General features: G+C 38.5%; 1 protein-coding gene across 1 annotated transcript in view; it reads left to right on the forward strand.

Moving 5' to 3' along the window:
* The first annotated feature begins 2747 nt into the window (after window positions 1-2747).
* Window positions 2748-20465, forward strand: part of LOC133663649 (PTB-containing, cubilin and LRP1-interacting protein-like) — a 100104-nt gene continuing 82386 nt past the window's right edge. The window contains exon 1 of the mRNA XM_062068290.1: window positions 2748-2925. Within this exon, the coding sequence (XP_061924274.1) occupies window positions 2896-2925 (30 nt within the window). The 5' untranslated portion in view covers window positions 2748-2895. The remainder of the gene's footprint in view (window positions 2926-20465) is intronic.

Here is a 20465-nt window from a genome sequence, read left to right on the forward strand (position 1 = left end):
TTCTGCAATGAATTTTTTTACACTTTATTTTTATACAATTATTTTTTTTACACAAAATTTTGCAAACTCTGCTTTCAAACACACATTTTACTCGAAATTTATTACATAATGAAATTGTCAGCATTATTTGAAATATTCAGTTCTCAAAATTCAAACGCAAAAAATTCACTTACATAAATTCAAAGTACAAAAAAAACGCTTTCATATTACAGACACAAATTAACATCCATAATTGTCAAAACAACAACATGACTGTTGTTGACGCCTCGCCCCAGGTGTGTACAAGACAGCTATTAAGGCGACAGTTTTTAGTGAATAAAAATTGGCAGGCAATATTAGTGTGTTTAAAAAAAATCAATGTAGAGAAATGAGTGTAAAACAAATTTGGTGCACACAATTTTTTTGTCAAAAATTCAGTGGAAAAAAACTGTAAATATAAATTCACTGCAGGAATATTTGTTGCTTTAAAAATTAATACTGACTTTTAATAAATGAAGACTGAAGCACCTCCTTGGCTGGTTCTAAGACCGGATCGATCACTTCAGTCTTAATTTATCGGAAGTATTAAGTTTTGAAGCAACAAATACTTCAGCACTGATTTTTTTATACTGAATTTTTTTCTGCAATTAATTTTTTTACACTTAATTTTTATACAATTATTTTTTTGCACTAAAATTTAGCACACTGTTTTTAACATGCATTTTACTCGAATTTTTTTGTATAATGAACTTGTCAGCATTATTTGAAATATTCAGTTCTTAAAATTCAAATGTAAAAAAAATACACTTACATAAATTCTAAGTAAAAAAAAAAGTTTTCATAAAACAGACATGAATTAACATCCATAATTGCCAAAACAACAACATGACTTGTTGACGCGCCCCAGGTGTGTACAAGATAGCTATTAAGGCAACAGTTTTCAGTGAATAAAAATCGGCAAGCAACATTTGAAGGTAAAAAAAAAATCAGTGTATAAAAATTGAGTGTAAAAAAAATTCTGTGTGAAAAAAATTTGGTGCACAACATTTTTTTGTAAAAAATTCTGTGGAAAAAACTGCAAATATAAATTCAATGCAGAAATATTTGTTGCTTTAAAAATTAATACTGACTTTTAATAAATTAAGAATGAAGCACCTCCTTGGCTGGTTCTAAGACAGAATCAGTCACTTCAGTCTTAGTTTATCGGAAGTATTAAGATTTGAAGCAACAAATACTTAAGCACCGATTTTTTTATACTGAATTTGTTTTTCTGCAATTAATTTTTTTACACTTAATTTTTATACAATTATTTTTTTACACAAAATTGTGCACACTGTTTTTAACCACACATTTTACTCAAAATGTATTACATAATGAAATGGTCAGCATTATTTGAAATATTCAGTTCTCAAAATTCAAACGCAAAAAATTCACTTACATAAATTCAAAGTACAAAAAAACGCTTTCATATTACAGACACAAATTAATATCCATAATTGTCAAAACAACAACATGACTGTTGTTGATGCCCTCCAGGTGTGTACAAGACAGCTATTAAGGTGACAGTTTTTAGTGGATAAAAATTGGCAAGCAACATTTGTGTGTTTAAAAAATATCAGTGTAGAGAAATGAGTGTATAAAAATGGAGTGTAAAAAAAATTTGGTCCACAATATTTTTTTGGAAACAATTCAGTGGAAAAAAACTGTAAATATAAATTAAATGCAGGAACATGTGTTGCTTTAAAAATTAATAAGCAACATATGTGTGTTTAAAAAAAATCAATGTAGAGAAATGAGTGTTAAAAAAACTATGTGTAAAACAAAATAATTGGTGCACAAAAGGTCTTTGTAAAAATTTCAGTGAAAAAAAACTAAATATAAATTTAGTGCAGGAATATTTGTTGCTTTACAAATTAATATTGACTTTTAATAAATTAACATTTATCGGAAGTATTAAGTTTTGAAGCAACGAATATTTCAGCACAGAATTTTTATACACTAATTTTTTTATACTGAATTTTTTTACACTTAATTTTTATTAAAAAAAAAATGTTACACTAAAATTTAGCAAACGGTTTTTAAACACACACATTTTGCTCACAATGTTTTATGTATTTGAAATATCTAGTTGTCAAAATTTACTTTAAAAAATTCAAAGTAAAAAAAAAAAAAAGCTTTCATAATACAGACATAAATTAACATCCATAATTGTCAAAACAACAACATGACTGTTGTTGACGCGCTCCAGGTGTGTACGAGACACCTATAGTGACAGCCCATCCATCCATCCATATCTACCGCTTGTCCCTTTTGGAGTCGCGGGGGGTGCTGGAGCCTATCTCAGCTGCATTCGGGCGGAAGGAATTGTACACCCTGGACAAGTCACAGGGTCAACACAGACAGACAACAACATTCACACACTAGGGCCAATTTAGTGTTGCCAATCATAAAGGCCAATAATTCGACCCGAACGATTCATTCAATTTCATTTGTAAATGTGGGAAAAATATAGACTATTTACCACTGAAGCACATTTTTTTGGTTAAAAAAACAATCATTGTGTGACAAGTTACTTACAGTAGCGTTAAATGTTAAGTGACACGAAAAAATGTCCACTTTGGACACTCTTGGCCTGAATATTCATTAATATTTGACTATGTCACACAATAGCTAAACCTCGAACGAGTGAACCTGTACGAAATTTCCGCGAGTCCCTGAAAGCAGCACCAGGCGCGCACTCTCCACGCGGGGTGACCGCCCCCTGCCGGCGGAGGAAGCGACCGCAGCCAGGCGGAGCAACACATCGTTGGTCGCCGACTCCCGGCTGAAGGAGGGCAGAGAGGCGGACAGATGTGAGGCGGACTACGAAACGACAACAAGCTGCCGTCAAGACGGAGACTCTTCCATTCTGATAACATGTGGCAACCCGCGTCGGAACGACTGCAGGTAGGACGCCACGTTGAATGACGTCACTCAAATCAATATTGCCGTGTTTACGTTGCCGACGTCCTATTTTGTCTTGTCTGTCTTCACCTCGCTACCCATGCTTTTTAAACACCTTTTTAACGGTTAAAACCTGTCCGAAAAACGAGCAAAGTGTCCCTTTTCAGCGCACGTCTTTGTATGTTGGCGTTGCGTTCAAGTGCACGGACACAGTACGTCCGTTCACGCGCCGCAGATGTATCATTTTTCTTCATTTCCGGTGCTTAAAAAGACCACATATCGGTTTTGAATCAATATTCATCATTAACGGCGGCCTAATTCCGGCGTGAAGACGACGTTGTTTTTTTTTCTATTCGTGGCAGAAGAAGGCCAGCAGGGTGACGTGTGTGAATTACCTGCTTATATACACATTTATTAACAATTACACATTAATGACACGTAGTTTGATAAGCAAGGGGCCTTTCTTCCAGTCTCCTGCAGACATAATGTTCTCCAGATGTGGGCCTGGGACTGACTGCCAAGTCAACTTGCACAATCCCCTCCTCATGCCCAGACGTCAACAAGATACAATGACAAATTATGATCTGGATTATTTTTTTCAATATTCCAGAGTGATCTGCAGTTTGTTCATAAATGACACCATCATCCTCTTCAATGTATTCATGGGCGCTCCAAGTGGTTACACAAGCCTACGACTCTTGGGTCGCCTAGCAACGGCATTCCGCTGCTATCATCCGGTGGATAAAGTTGTGTAATTTTACTATTGTTGTCATTTTTCTAAATATACAATTATAGTTTTATTCACACGTATGATGGTGTCGAGACTGTCTTTGCACGGGTTGGGTTAATCCAGTGTTTTGCAACCTTTTTTTTTTGAGCCAAGGCACATTTTTTTCATTGAAAAAAATCCAGAGGCACACCACCGGCAGAAAACTTAAAAAAAATGGAAGTCAGTTGACAGTAAAAAGTCGTCGTCGCAATTGTTGGATATAATAATAATAATAATAATACATTTAATTTATAAGGCGCCTTTCTGGGCACTCAAGGACACAGTACAAAATCAAAACAATAAAATCACATTGGATAAAAACAACAATAATTAAAGCTGCAAGCAGCGATGGACGGGACCGACTTTGAGGGCTCATAATCCAAACCGGAGCAGTAATTAAAACTCTTTCATCAGCTTTTAATCAGAAGGGTTCAATCTCTCTCCTGTGCTAATTTGAAGCCGACACGACAAACGCGCTCAGAGGAGATAATGTTTGAAAAAAGGTGACTGTTTTTACTCAACTTTTGTTTTGAAGGGGGAATTGCAAACTTCCTGTTGATTTTTGCTGGGGGTTGTCAGTGTATGAAATCTAGGTCTAAGTGAGACCTACATAGAGGTTTTTGTTTCATGTCTCTACGACATTCCTACTGGGAGTTAGAGGCAGTTTTGTCTGTGTTTTCTTCCTAGGGGGCGCTAGAGCGCAATTTTGAGTTTTGGGGTTTGGTTTTTTTGATTAGATCGCAATTTTCGCCAGTCCTGATGTGTGTGTCCAATTTGGTGAGTTTTGAAGCATGTTAAGGGGGTCAAATTACAGCTCAAAGAGGCGGCGGTATACTAATAAAACGCTAGAAATACAATAGGGTCCTCTGTCCCAAAGGGACTCGGTCCCTAATAACAACAACAAAGATAGAGAAGAAAAGATGATTACAATGAATAAGCAGTCAGGAACAGGTGTGTTTTGAGTCTTGATTTGAAGAGGAATATTGAGTCTAAGTTACGAAGGTCTGGTGGCAAAGAGTTCCAAAGATGTGAGGCAGAGCGGCTGAAACTCGGGCACCCATGGTGGACAGTTTAAATAATATTTATGACTTTAAACCAGTGGTTCTTAACCTTGTTGGAGGTACCGAACCCCAACAGTTTCATATACGGATTCACCGAACCTTTCTTTATAAATGGTAAATGGGTTATACTTGTATAGCGCTTTTCTACCTTCAAGGTACTCAAAGCGCTTTGACACTATTTCCACATTCACCCATTCACACACTGATGGCGGGGGCTGCCATGCAAGGCGCTAACCACGACCCATCAGGAGCAAGGGTGGAGTGTCTTGCTCAAGGACACAACGGACGTGACGATGTCGGCACAAGGTGGGGATCGAACCAGGAACCCTCGGGTTGCTGGCACGGCCGCTCTCCCAACCGCGCCTCCCCCAAAATGGTGTTTTTTTTTCAAATTCAAGACAGTTGTGTTTTTTTTTACTGGTGCACAAAATGAACCGTGCATGAACATCACCTTGTTCGAAGAACAAAACCAACACAGTGCATAAACTCACAATAAATTACACACCTGCAAATCAGATGGAAAATTAGAGGGAACATTGTTTGGAGGGTATCCATAATACGCCGATAGGCAGAAGTTTTTTTTTACACGATGAGTCGGGTGTGTCTTGACCTCCGCGGCGGAGGCTCCGCCGAACCCCTAAAGCCGACTCACCGAACCCCTAATGCTGTAAGTTTTTGCTGTCGTCCAGCATTCTGTTTTTGTTTACTTTGTAGCCAGTTCAGCTTTAGTTTCGTTCTATATACTATCTACTATATACCAGTGTTTTTCAACCTTTTTTGAGCCAAGGCACATTTTTTTCATTGAAAAAAATCCAGAGGTACACCACCAGCAGAAAACTTGAAAAAATGGAACTCAGTTGACAGTAAAAAGTCGTCGTCGCAATTGTTGGATATGAATTTAAACCATAACCAACCATGCATCACTATAGCTCTTGTCTCAAAGTCGGTGTACTGTCACGACTTGTCACATCACGCCGTGACTTATTTTGACTTTTTTTGGTGTTTTCCCGTGTGTAGTGTTTTAGTTCTTGTCTTGCGCTACTGTTTTGGTGTCTTTTCCTGTTTCCTGTTGCAGTTTCATGTCTTCCTTTGAGCGCTATTCTTTGTTTTTGCAATCAAAAATATTTAAATTGTTTTTTTTGTGTGGACATTGTTGTCATGTCATGTTCGGATGTACTTTGTGGACGCCGTCTCTGCTCCACACCCTGTAAGTTTTTGCTGTCGTCCAGCATTCTGTTTTTGTTTACTTTGTAGCCAGTTCAGCTTTAGTTTCGTTCTATATACTATCTACTATATACCAGTGTTTTTCAACCTTTTTTGAGCCAAGGCACATTTTTTTCATTGAAAAAAATCCAGAGGCACACCACCAGCAGAAAACTTGAAAAAATGGAACTCAGTTGACAGTAAAAAGTCGTCGTCGCAATTGTTGGATATGAATTTAAACCATAACCAACCATGCATCACTATAGCTCTTGTCTCAAAGTCGGTGTAGTGTCACGACCTGTCACATCACGCCGTGACTTATTTTGACTTTTTTTGGTGTTTTCCCGTGTGTAGTGTTTTAGTTCTTGTCTTGCGCTACTATTTTGGTGTCTTTTCCTGTTTCCTGTTGCAGTTTCATGTCTTCCTTTGAGCGCTATTCTTTGTTTTTGCAATCAAAAATATTTAAATTGTTTTTTTTGTGTGGACATTGTTGTCATGTCATGTTCGGATGTACTTTGTGGACGCCGTCTCTGCCCTGCATGCTGTAAGTTTTTGCTGTCGTCCAGCATTCTGTTTTTGTTTACTTTGTAGCCAGTTCAGTTTTAGTTTCGTTCTACATATACTATCTACTATATACCAGTGTTTTTCAACCTTTTTTGAGCTATGGCACATTTTTTTCATTGAAAAAATCTGGAGGTACACCACCAGCAGTAATCATTAAAAAATGAAACTCAGTAGACAGTAAAAAGTCGTCGTCGCAATTGTTGGATATGAATTTAAACCATAACCAACCATGCATCAATATAGCTCTTGTCTCAAAGTAGGTGTACTGTCACGCCCTGTCACACCACGCCCTGACTTATTTTGAGTTTTTTGGTGTTTTCCCGTGTGTAGTGTTTTAGTTCTTGTCTTGCGCTCCTATTTTGGTGGCTTTTCCTGTTTTGTTGGTATTTTGTAGGGCTGCAACCAACGATTAATATGACAATCGATTAATCTGTCGATTATTACTTCGATTAATCGATTAATAATCGGATAAAAGAGACAAACTACATATCTATCCTTTCCAGTATTTTATTGAAAAAAAACTGCATACTGGCACCATACCTATTTTGATTATTGTTTCTCAGCTGTTTGTACATGTTGCAGTTTATAAATAAAGGTTTATAAAAAATAAATAAAAATTGCCTCTGCGCATAGCATAGATCCAACGAATCGATGACTAAATTAATCGCCAACTTTTTTTATAATCGTTTTTAATCGATTAGTTGTTGCAGCCCTAGTATTTTCCTGTTGCAGTTTCGTATCTTCCTTTGAGCTCTATTCCCCGCACCTGCTTTGTTTTGGCAATCAGGATGTGGACGGCGTCTCTGCTCCACACGCTGTAAGTTTTTGCTGTCGTCCAGCATTCTGTTTTTGTTTACTTTGGAGCCAGTTCAGTTTTAGTTTCGTTCTACATAGCCATCTCTAAGCTTCAATGCCTTTTCTTAGGGGCACTCACCTTTTGTTTATTTTTGGTTTAAGCATTAGATACCCGTTTACCTGCACGCTGCCTCCCGCTGTTGCCTGCATATTGTGGTCACGACAAACCATTGTTGTCTCACACGACGTGTTCCCGACATCTACAAAGCAATTATCTACCGGCTTCCACCTACTGATATGGTATGGTATAACATGGTTACTCTGCCGAGCTCTCCACATGTACCAACACTCAACAACGGCACATTATTTGCAGACTATAATTAATGGTTTGCAAAAAATATTTTTAACCCAAATAGGTGAAACTGCATAAACACTGGGTTAAGCAACTTATCTTGTAGTCTTGAAAAAGTACTTTGTGGTCACTTTAGTGTGGTATTGTGTTGTAGAGTCCGTCATTGATTGACATGCACTCTGTCCGACAACCTCATGCACCCAAAACATTAAACATTAAACATTACAAATAATTGGCAGGAGACAAAAATATATATCCCAATATAGGTCATGTACTTTATTGTCGACTATTCATCTACTGTATGACAGGTTTGGACTTTACTTTTTAATGTTCCTGTGCGTTGTATTGTTTCCTTTCCAGTTGCACTCCTTTTGTCACCTGTTCTTCCACACCTGTCCCTGATTGGCAATCAGGGCACACCTGTTCCTGGTTGCCAATCAGGATGCTCTCTAAGTGGATCGTTGTTTTGATTTGAACCTTCATGCAGCATAGCTTTCCCTGTGCTTGCTGTGTGTAGTTTGCCTTTTTGTGCACATATGGCAGTCTTTTTAACCATTGCTGGGTCGTGAGCGCCCCCTAGAGTAGACTCTGTTTCTCAGCTCTGGTCCGTATGGGTCGCAGTGGTAAAAAAAGTTAAAGTAACACTAATAGGCCCACACACACTAGGTGTGGTGAAATTGCCCTCTGCATTTGACCCATCCCCTTGTTCCACCGCCTGGGAGGTGAGGGGAGCAGTGACCAGCAGTGGTGGCCGCGCTCGGGAATCATTTTGGTGATTTAACCCCCAATTCCAACCCTTGATGCTGAGTGCCAAGCAAGGAGGTCTAATATTGTCTTTGGTATGACTCACTCACGACCTACCGATCTCATGGCGGACACTCTAACGACAAGGCCACTGAGCAGCCTCTACTCAGTTGCAATGCACTTTTCCACGACTTGTGGCAGTAATGACAATATCAGACAAACGGAAGAAATCTGGTGCTAAAGTCATAGAGAAGTTTCTTAAGCGCTAAAATTATGACTAAAGTGGTGGAACTGTCCCCTTTTTGTGCTCTTAATTTAACATATTCATTATTAATATACCGTATTTAAAATAATTTTTTTCCCTCAAAACTCATACGAGTATTATTATGGTGTGTGTATAAGGTAAGACATATAACCTGGCATTTTGTTTTACAATATTATGCAAAAGCAACTTTTCTTACCTTCTGGTACCCGCTGATCTGTATTTGGTATCTGCATAAATCCTGAAAAAATTGCGTGCGTCCGTCTTTGTAGTCGATAAGCTTCTTCCTTTTCTCTATCTTCTTGTTATGTGACATTCATCCTCCGCTGTTGCCATTTCTAATATAAAGTAGTGTAAAGTTCTTACTTATATCGGTCAGTAAACTCGCCATGAAAGCGCTAAAACATACTGGTGTAATGAGTTTACATTATTCACTCAAAGAACTTTAGTTATTAAAGTTCCGGTCGGACGGTTTTTCACGGGACACATTTCCGGCCTTGTTGTTGTTTCCGGAGGAAGAGATGCTGCTCCGTTATTAATTCAAGTAAAGTCTGAATGTCATTAAAACAGTTAGCTCCATCTTTTGACACTTTTTCCACCCCCGTCCTTGCACACTACACCGCTACAACAAAGATGACGGGGAGAAGACGCTGTCGAAGGTGAGCCACGTAAATAAGACCGCCCACAAAACAACGCATCCGGAAGCCACTGTCAGAAAGCGGCTTGAAGATGATCTGTAAAACATAATCCATGCAACATTTTGACCAAAGAACCACCATTACATGTTAAATAGATCACAAGATAGTTTTTTTAAATTTAGAACGAAAAAAAAAAAATATGACCCCTTTAATGCACCCTATAATCCGGTGCGCCTTATATATGAAAAACGATTTTAAAAAAATAAACCATTCATCGGCAGTGCGCCTTATAATCCGGGGTGCCCTATGGTCCGGAAAATCGGAAAATCGTTTTTTTAAATTTAGAAAGAAAAAAAAAAAAACAACCCCTTTAATGCACCCTATAATCCGGTGCGCCTTATATATGAAAAACGATTTAAAAAAAAATAAACCATTCATCGGCAGTGCGCCTTATAATCCGGTGTGCCCTATGGTCCGGAAAATCGGAAAATCCGATTGTGTTGTTTTAGCACAACACAATCGGATGTATATGTTTCGTCAGCTATTTAAGAGTCTCTTCTTGTGCAGTTTATTTGGTTAGTACAGAGATCTAAGCCTAGGGTTTATGTGTTAAATAAATAATCATCTTTGTGACAAACACATGTTTTCATATTATTTAACAACATTTATTCAGTTAAACTGAAAATAGGTTACCGTATTTAAGCTGCTCCCACCAAATTTTGAAAGAAAGAAATATGTTTGCAAATTATAGCCGCAGAAGATATATACCGGTACGAAAGATTCTGTAAATGTTTATTTACATACATTAATTGTAACATAGCAGTAAAACTGATCAAACAAAACAGAAGTCACCGTCATGGACCCACTAGCTCTCCGATCAGCTAAACAGACTCAATAAGTCCTCGGTGACGTTTGGGTTAATTTACGAAACTGAAACAATACAAAAAGAATGGCATAGTATGTTAAAAATACTTACACAGATACTCGTAGATGACGCTAGCCTGATTACATTACGATAGCACGTACAAATATGCATGAAAACACTCCTACAGACATCACACATGGGACGGTTTAGTAAGTATGAATAGTTTTAGTTATACTGTAAAACTTACAAACGTTGCTCGGAGTGATGAATGAAGAATCCTTTCGAGCAGAAACGCAACAGACAAACACTTCCGGTTCAAGGAACGAAACAGGAAATACATTTTCAACCCGCAACAAACTGCAGTGAGCGAACTTGTCAAAAAGAAGGCGCCGTCGCACAAACAATAACACACTTTTTCAGAGTTTCTGTCGATGTTGTATGAAAACTATTTGTTGAATACAAAACATTATGGCCGATTTTGAGGCGTACACCTATTTAGTGGCTGTAATTTAGCCATCAGCTTTCATATTCATGATATACAGTATTTTAAGGCTTGCGCTAACAATAAATACAATAATACTTCATTCAGAAACACTTATTTATCAACTGTGCAGCTCATTAGGCTCTTACAACAATCAAAATATTCAACTTTTGTCAATTTAAAAGCAAGGACGGGTAAAGTGCTGAGTAAAACAAAGTACCACATTTTTATGTAAACAAAGGACGGTCAATAAAACGGCAACAAAACAACAAGAAAAGTGCATTTTGTGATGATTGTGTTCTGTATTTAAAAAGATGTATGGACAAAGTTTACCTTTTTTACATAACTCCGTTCCTCCCTGCTGTCCCGTCCGACATGCCTCTGCTTTTAAATGCTCTCTCATAACACACTAACTGCCATTAAAAGCAAAGTCCGCTTTCCAAATTGAGTAAGTTAGTCATGTTTAGGGTGAAATGTTCCATACTTTCCATGTTTTCGCTCCCGGTTTTGTTGCAGTGGCTGCAGACATTTTTAGGGCACGGGCAGCAAAAGCTGCCAAGGCCCTAAAAATGTCCGAGAATTGTACATACACGCACATGAAATGAATGCCAATTCCACTTATTGTTTACTTATTTCTAAAACATATGTTTTGTATCTAAAAAGGACAGGACAATTGAAAAACAATTAAAAGTATTGTTAGTATCAGCCTTTCTTTTGACAGCGTATACTAGAGTCATATCTACACAAACACATGCAATCTGTCATTTCTGCACGTCTGCAGAAGAAGCATAAATACCATAATTCAGCATATCTGGCTCTTTTTCAACAAAGAAGTTGTGTCACTCATTACAGTTGGGTGAAGTTGTTAAAAAAAAACGACGTCTCTTTGCAGAACATTCTTAGGAACATTTTTGACGTCTTAATTCATTACATCGCAACTGCTAAATAAATAAAAATCTGCCTGATATTAGGACAGAATGATTGGACAGACTCCACAATTAGGAAGTATGTTAGATATTGTTGGAGGCAAATAAGTTGGTTCACAGCACAATTGATATACAGGTAACAGAACAGGTGACTGTTAGGGTTGGCTGGTGGCTAACCAAACAGCAACTTGGTCAGCATGTGAGACTATCTGTGTGCACGTCTTGATCATATGGATATTTGGATATTTCTCATTGCAGAGAGCTCAAACCACGCATAAACGTTTTTGTGTGTCTGTATGCGGAGTAAAACTATGGAACAAACTGGACTTACAACACAAGCAATGCCAAACTATTAACCGATTTAAACTATTGTATAAACATCGGGTCTGGTTCAAATATAGAGATGAGGGTCTTTAATTTGACCTGCTGTTGTACTCTGTCTCAAAGTGTTAACATGTGCTCAATGTTTCCTTACCATTGTTGCTGTGTTGTCTATTACCATTGTTGGTATTTTGTCTCTTACCATTGTTGGTATATTCATTCTTCCTACATTGTTGATACAAATTATTGTTACAATGTAATAATTATTGTTCCCTGTAGTAATGCCACCATGATACAACATTTGTATTATGATCCTTAAACAAAGTAACAGTGAAACTCAATGTATCAATTAGAGATGTCCGATAATAGCGGACTGCCGAAAATATCGGCCGATAAATGCTTTAAAATGTAATATCGGAAATCATCGGAATCGGTTTCAAAAAGTACAATTTATGACTTTTTAAAACGCCGCTGTACGGAGTGGTACACGGACGTAGGGAGAAGTACAGAGCAGTTGCGTCTCCCAGTCATACTTGCCAACCCTCCCAATTTTCCCGGGAGACTCCCGAATTTCAGTGCCCCTCCCGAAAATCTCCCGGGGCAACCATTCTCCCGAATTTCTCCCGATTTCCACCCAGACAACTATATTGGGGGCGTGCCTTAAAGGCACTGCCTTTGCGTGCCGGCCCAATCACATAATATCTACGGATTTTCACACACACAAGTGAATGCAAGTCATACTTGGTCAACAGCCATACGGGCACACTGAGGGTAGCCGTATAAACAACTTTAACACTGTTACAAATATGCACCACACTGTGAACCCACACTAAACAAGAATGACAAACACATTTCGGGAGAACATCCGTGTCACAACTTGGTTCTTGGGTTTTGTTTCTCCGGAAGGCAACGGAAAATTGGCACGGGCAAGACGTGAATTAAGAAACATGATTTAATATTAACTCAAAAAAAGAATAAACAAAAGGCGCGCACAATGGCGGAAATATAAAAACTTGGCTATGAAAATAAAACTTGCACAAAGGCAGAAACTATGAACAATAAAACAAAAAACACTAACTGTGGCATAAATGAACAAAACTTACTTGGCAAAGAACTGTGACATGACATGAAGCAGAGTGATGAAATAGTGTGAGGTCGCCAGGAAGAACAACAGAAACAGACAGATTTAAATAGTGACATGATCAGTGAAAACAGGTGCGTGACTCAAAATGTGAAGCAGGTGCGTGACAGGACAGATGAAAACTAATGAGTTGTTATGGAAACGAACAAACAAGGAAGTGCAACCAGGAACTAAAAAGAGTCCAAAAAACAAACACATGGCCAAAACAAAACATGATAAACAGACATGACAATCCGCACCGTAACACAACATAAACACAACAGAACAAATACCCAGAACCCCTTGCAGCACTAACTCTTCCAGGACTCTACAATATACGCTATATATATTGCTATCAAATACTTACCTATCGCACTATATATCGATATAGTTTTATCACCCAACCCTATTACTGCCATAGAAAAAAAAAATCCTAAGATCGTGCGCATCCCAAAATAGATGTTGTTTTGAGTTTCTGTATGACACATAGGCTTTACAATTGAGGAGCAACTTCATGCGCGTATGTGCCTAATGTACAATTCTTTGCACTCTTGTACAAATATATTCAATAAATGACTTACTTAAAGCAAACACCTGCTACATACTCACTGCACCTGTGTAAATAGTTACCTCCAGGCAGATATTATCTACACTGCAACCGCAGAATTTCCCCATTGTGACATGAATACAGATGGGTACCATTCACATTTGAACCCACACAGTATCAAATCCTTGTACCTGGGAATCGATACCAATTTTCGGTACTTTTGTGTGTGTTAATACATTTTAATTGTTTGATAATAACATTTTAATTTAAAACAAGCTGATTATGATAACTGTGCTATCCATGTTACGGTTGGGTAGTCGCATGGTTATGCGCGGATCGTTTCCCCAAGATGCCGACGGAACTCCAGAGGCAGCGTGCAGGTAGGACAATGATTTATTATCCATAAATAAAGCAAAATACAAAAGTACAGGAAAGCACGGGAAGCTAAGGAAAAAGCTAGCCGGAAAGCTTAGCATAGAAACAGCAATCAGAAGCTAGGATTTACGAAAGTAATGTTGCATGAAGCAAACAAAACAGCCAGACCGAGTGTGGCGAAAGGCAGGAATAAATAGTGCCTGGGGAGCAGGTGAGCGTCCCGAACACTAATCAGAGGCGGGTGAAAATAATCAGCACCCATGGCAACCAAGAAACACAAACCTAGGGGTGCTGAAAGAGAACTAAGAGAGTCTTAAACTAAAACAAAACATGATCCGAGCAACGGATCATTACAATCCAGTTGTTATATGTTGTTGTCTTATTACATTCGAGTCTCATTTGCAATGCAGTTGCACTTCCAAGACATTAGATGGCAGTACTGTATACTATGTATAGATAGCTAATACCTTGTGTAGGTTTTAGGATAACCTTATAGGATAACCTTGTATAGGCTATCTATGGTATGTTGTCACTTTTTCCAGGAAGCTGAATATGTTATGTTGCGCCTTAAAAAGTGTTTATACTGTAAGTATTGTACTTATTACAAACCAGCTGTTTGATTGTAACATTTATCTTAGTTGAAATTGTCATTACTACTGAATTTGGAGTTGTTGAATCCGCACATGTAATGCTAATAATAGCCTGTCCATGGCAAATAACAAGCTAGCGCATTTTGGAAGAGTGGAGCCTTACTTTACATTCCAGCATTTTCTACCAGGCATACTTGCAACGTCACTTAGAGGGAGTTCGGCTGAGTCCGCCCTGAGTGCTGCTTGAACGATTGTTTACGTGAGACGGTGTTTAGTCTGCAACCCGGACGTGGCGTTACGTGCTACAAAGGTATCGAAATATGGTACCAATTGGTTTAACTTGAATTGATACCCGGTAGTGTCGACGGAATTCTGTCGGTGCCCGTAAAAGTACTGAATTCTGTCCCCATCCCTAATCATGAATAAATCCTATTCTATCATATTTGATAAAATGACAATACTCTTTCATCTATCATGGTAGCCTGTGGTTATGGAAGTAGTAATAAGAAAAATACGCTGCCATTACTTTGATAAAAGGTGATGAGTTTACATTAAACATTAAAAGTAACAGCATGGATTCTCTCCTGTTTGGCACTTTGGTTTTGGAGATCAGACTCTGCTGGGTCTACCAGGCCAGTGGGGAGGACTATCTGGGACTTCTAGGGTTTTCTGGAGTCTGGGTCTCACTGAGAGCTCTCTGAAACAACAAAAGTAACGATCCAAACATTGAACACATTTTTCTGAAATATCGCCACCACACACCCGGTGACTAAATGAGACGCTTTGAATAGATTACGGTAATATGGCCGCAGTTCTGATTCATTCGCTCCCCTCAAATTTGTGAATAAACTCTGCAAAAACACCAAAGAAGGCCTCTGTGCTGGTGAACTTGCTGTCTTCTTCAAAGAAGGAGGCCACTTTGGAGAACTCCTCCATCGCTCGGCTCTGCAGGGACTCCAGAGACTGGATGTCAGGGTGGCTGTTCTCCAGAAAGCTCTGTTAAGACAACAGAGGTCAAGCATTAACAGAGATTTTAGAGTATAGTGTAGTTACTTCAATCAGCTAATTGATGCATGTGTTTATTTTTGTGTTAGTTATCAGAATCATAAACAAAAATGGAGGTTAAAGTAGGAGTATTTTTGTATAATTTAATACATTTAATAAAATATAAGTCATGAATCCTATGGACAACATTGGAGCATCCATGTAACGTTATGTAAATGTGCCAATTGGAGCTGAATTAGGACCATTTGGCTTTGGTGGAGGTCTGTGCTTGCCTGAGCTAGAAATACAGGGTCTTCAACAACTTAATTTACTTGCTTGATTCATTGAGAAACAACAATTGTTGAATTGGTATTTTTTATAGATTTAGTAGCCCTGGAAAGATTGTCAATAAATCAATTAATCGAACAATAAATGAAACACACTCGATAAATTACTATTTCCGATTGTCCATGTGTTTGTTTTCTTGGTCGCTTCTATGCACAAGAAAGGTCACTCTGTTTATCGCTCTCAGGACTTTTAACACATTTACTCAGTAGTAGAATTGAATGAACGGAGGGAATCCTCTTGTCATCCGTCCACAATCTTTGTCTCGGTGGGCGGAGGCCTACACACATGCAGGAACAGAGCCTTCGCTAAATTAAGAGGAACATAGATGACTGCCAAGCAAAATGGCCGGTGTGGAAATATTTTGGCCAAATTGTTGCCGAATTTGTTGTAAAATAACAAAAAAACAACAACAAAACAAACCTCATTTTCAGGAAACGAACACATTGAGACTGAATCAATCAATCAAGGTTTACTTATATAGCCCTAAATCACGAGTGTCTCAAAGGGCTGCACAAGCCACAACGACATCCTCGGCTCAGATCCCACATCAGGGCAAGAAAAAACTCAACCCAATGGGATAACAATGAGAAACTTTGGACAATAAACAGCGCCTCTGCTGGTTGCAGCCAAGTAGTACACCCTGGTTCGCCTCAATTGCTTCAAAACGGGATTAATCGGCAATCTATTTCACACAATCGATTAATTCTTGACAAACAAACAAGTAATTAATTCATCCATTGTCATGAAGTATTCTTTACATCACCTGAGGCAGGATTAAGTGGGTCAATCTGGATTTATTTATGATATATTTATGGTCTTGTCTCGTTGTTGTCTTTCATTGGCATATGTCCACATTCTTGCTGTCTGTGCTCCTCTGTTGCCATAGCAATGACCGATGTCTTGCAGCATTTTTTGTCTCAGTTTTAGGCAGGATTTAGGCAGGAAAAAAAAAAAAGGTGCGTCGGGTAGCTATAAAATAGTACATTTTGCCAAGAGTTTCAAAGAGTTTAAACAAGAACAACAAATGTACAGACAACGTTTAAATAAATATTCCCGTTCAAACGGAGCTATAGCAATATCTGAAAACACTGTAATTTTGCATACTATTCCTATATCACAAGTAGGTGTGTATTAATAATATTCTACCCAGGGTTGGAAATTTCCGAGTCATCAAACTCAATATCTTGAGTGTCACACTCATACCCTGTCTATCATGGATGGATGGGAAATTCTCACACTCTTTCACTTGATTTAAAAAGCCTCAAAGTAGTGCTACGGACAAAAATATATTTTATTTGTATTTATTTTAATATAATTTGATGTCCTGATAATGATTAATAATCACAATAAACTGTAGGATTTGTCTTAAAATTGTATATATATGCCAGGGACGTAACATGAAACGGTAATAATAATAACAGCGGTAAAACTCCTGACGGTTAGCATTAAGGTTTACAATTAAAATGATCGAAAAACCAATATTGATGTCTGAATTTTGATAAACTCATGGACTGATTAGTGCCAGCTCGCTAGCTTAAATGCTAACATGAAAACAAGAGACATTAACGTTTTTCCCCATTTAGAAACGACACACCCCAATCTAATCTTTTATAAACACGTTACTGTCTGAGAAACTAAGCTATTAAATTGTGCACATTGAACCTACAAGCTGTGTTTTTAACGGTGCGTTCAAGGACACAACGCCCGCTAGAAATAATAATTGATAACAATATATTTTATTTGTCATGTACTTTTCATTTAAATAAATGTTAAAGTTCTACAGTTCAAACCAATATTTAAAACAATTAAAGCTTAGCCATAAAACACAGAAAATACTAAGACCCAAACACTATTAGTGAAGCATAAGAAACATAAAACATGAAAATAGTGGCTTTTCTAACAGTGTGTCTATTTCTATTAGTTGTGTTTTAAAAATAATAACTTGGTCAAAAGATTTCAGTTCTTCTTGTATTAGTACGTTTTGAGCATATTCAACAATATTGTGATATTACTGAGAATCGTGATCATTTTTGTAATGATAACCATGATATAAACACACATCTATAATTTCTTGGCGTCCGCAGGATTGCTTGACATAGACGATGCTTTTGGACTACAACTCTGGTAGGCCGATTGAGTGTGTTTTTCTTGACATCACATCGTGGTTTTGAGGTAACGTTAGTATATTGTCACAATTTAGCACTGTCTCTGTACTGTTCATCGTGATAGAAAAGATAAGATGTGTTCAAGACGCTACCAACGACTTGTTAGCGGCAAGTTTTACAGTTTAGCCTACAGTTGTTTTGGTTGTCTTTGACATTGTTAATACAAACAAAATGTTTTTCTTTCCTCTGTAGAACACCAGTTCCTCTTCGGGTTTTGTTGGTTTAGCTTCCATTGTGCTCTCTCTGTGCAGTGTTGACATCCATGCTCTCGCGAGCTCTTACCTTAGCCAGTGGGGGTTTTTTGGGGGTTTTTTCCCCATAAAGAAATACAATCATGTGTGCTTACGGACTGTATCCCTGCAGACTGTATGATCTATATCGATATTAGGGCTGCAACTAACGATTAATTTGATAATCGATTAATCTGTCGATTATTACTTTGATTAATCGATTAATAATCGGATAAAAGGGACAAACTACATTTCTATCCTATCCAGTATTTTAGTGAAAAAAAACCAGCATACTGGCACCATACTTATTTTGATAATTGTTTCTCAGCTGTTTGTAAATGTTGCAGTTTATAAATAAAGGTTTATTAAAAAAAAAAACAACTCTGCACATGCGCATAGCATAGATCAGGGGTGTCAAAGTCAAATGGACGGAGGGCCAAATAAAAAATTTAGCTACAAGCCGAGGGCCGGACTGTTCGAATGTTCATTGAAAAATTTTTAAATGACGCATATAGTCTAGTGAACCTAATTGAACCTACTGAAAACCTAACAAATATATTCCAATATGATCAGATAAATAAAGCAATATTTTCTTATGGCTCTGTCAGTAATCTTTAATTTTCAACAGACACAAAAGACAAATTTCCTTTATATAAAAATCCCCATAACATGAACATTAAATGAAAGAAACCGGTATTCAAGGCACCATCAGTAGCCTATATTTTCTATTTTAGCAAAAGTGGGCTAAATTTACTTCAAAGAAAAAAACAATAATAGCAATTTTCTATCATCCACTCAACTGAAATATTTTTAAAATATAATTAAATTGAAATACAATAAAATAAAGTGCAAAAATCTATAAATCAAAAACAACACTTTGTTTAAGGAGAAGTAACATGCAGTGAAAACAAATATTAAACTTTAACTTTTAAACTTGAATTGAGTAAAAACTCTAAATATGTGATTGCACAGTAATGTTCACATTAAACCCCCCTCCTCCCTCCGTGGGAGGGAGGCGAGTTGGGTGCCCGAAGCCCCCCGCTGGTTTCGGCCCGCCCCTTGGCGCGCGTGGCACGGCGGGCTCCGCGACCCGACGGCTGGCCCTCGTGGCTTGACGGCGGGCGCGTCCCGACGGGCCGCGCGTAGGGGTCGAACGCAGAAGTCTCAGGGCCTCGTGGTGAGGGGGTGGCCTGCGGGTTTCGGCCCGCTTGACCCCCCGCTCCGCTTGGCGCGCGCGGCACATGACGGGTTCCGCCACCGACGCTCGGGCTGCAGCCCGACGGTGGTGCGGGCCCGGCGGTGACGCGCGGTTTGGGGAAACAAAGCAGAAGTCTCAGGGCCTCGGGGCCGGGTTTCGGCCCGCCCCCTTGGCGCGCGTGGCACGGCGGGCTCCGCGACTGACGGCCGGGCTGCAGCCCTTCGGCCGGCAGGCGCGTCCCGGCGGGCCGCTCGCACCCTTTCGGAACCTTGGACCGGCATCCGCTTGGTGCGTGTAAAAGATCTGCGGTCTAAAAAAAAAAAAAAAAAAAAAAAAAAAAAAAAAGATCTGCGGTCTGCGGGCCGGTTCTAATAATAAATCAAGATCATCCCAAGGGCCGTAAAAAACCTTCTCGCGGGCCGGATATGGCCCGCGGGCCTTGACTCTGACATATGTGGCATAGATCCAATGAATCGATGACTAAATTAATCGGGAACTATTTTAATAATTGATTTTAATCTATTAGTTGTTGCAGCCCTAATTGATATATAATCTATATATTGTGTTTTTTATGTAAATTTAATAAAAGATAAAATAATAAAACATTTTTTTTTTTTATTCATTTAAAAAAAAATTATTATTTGTTTTTTTTATTTCTTGTGCAGCCCGGTACCAATCAGTCCGGCCCGGTGGTTGGGGACCACTGCTCCAAGCGACGTAAAAATGCTCCCGCAAAGTAGCAGTTATAATAACCGCGGCCCAGACATTAAAATAACGATATAAATATGCAAATAATTATTGTAGCAAAACAATTCGCAAATGCGTATCTCAATCTCTCTGTGTGTGTGTGTGTGTGTGTGTGTGTGTGTGTGTGTGTGTGTGTGTGTGTGTGTGTGTGTGTGTGTAATCAGATGTGCTCCTCTGTGTTCCAATTTTGTGTGTTGCGATCTGTGTTTTGTGTGCTTGTAAAATTATTCCATGTGTCTGCAGATGTGCCACAGGAGA

This window comes from Entelurus aequoreus, linkage group LG13 (assembly GCF_033978785.1).
Source record: "Entelurus aequoreus isolate RoL-2023_Sb linkage group LG13, RoL_Eaeq_v1.1, whole genome shotgun sequence".
Lineage (NCBI taxonomy): Eukaryota > Metazoa > Chordata > Actinopteri > Syngnathiformes > Syngnathidae > Entelurus > Entelurus aequoreus.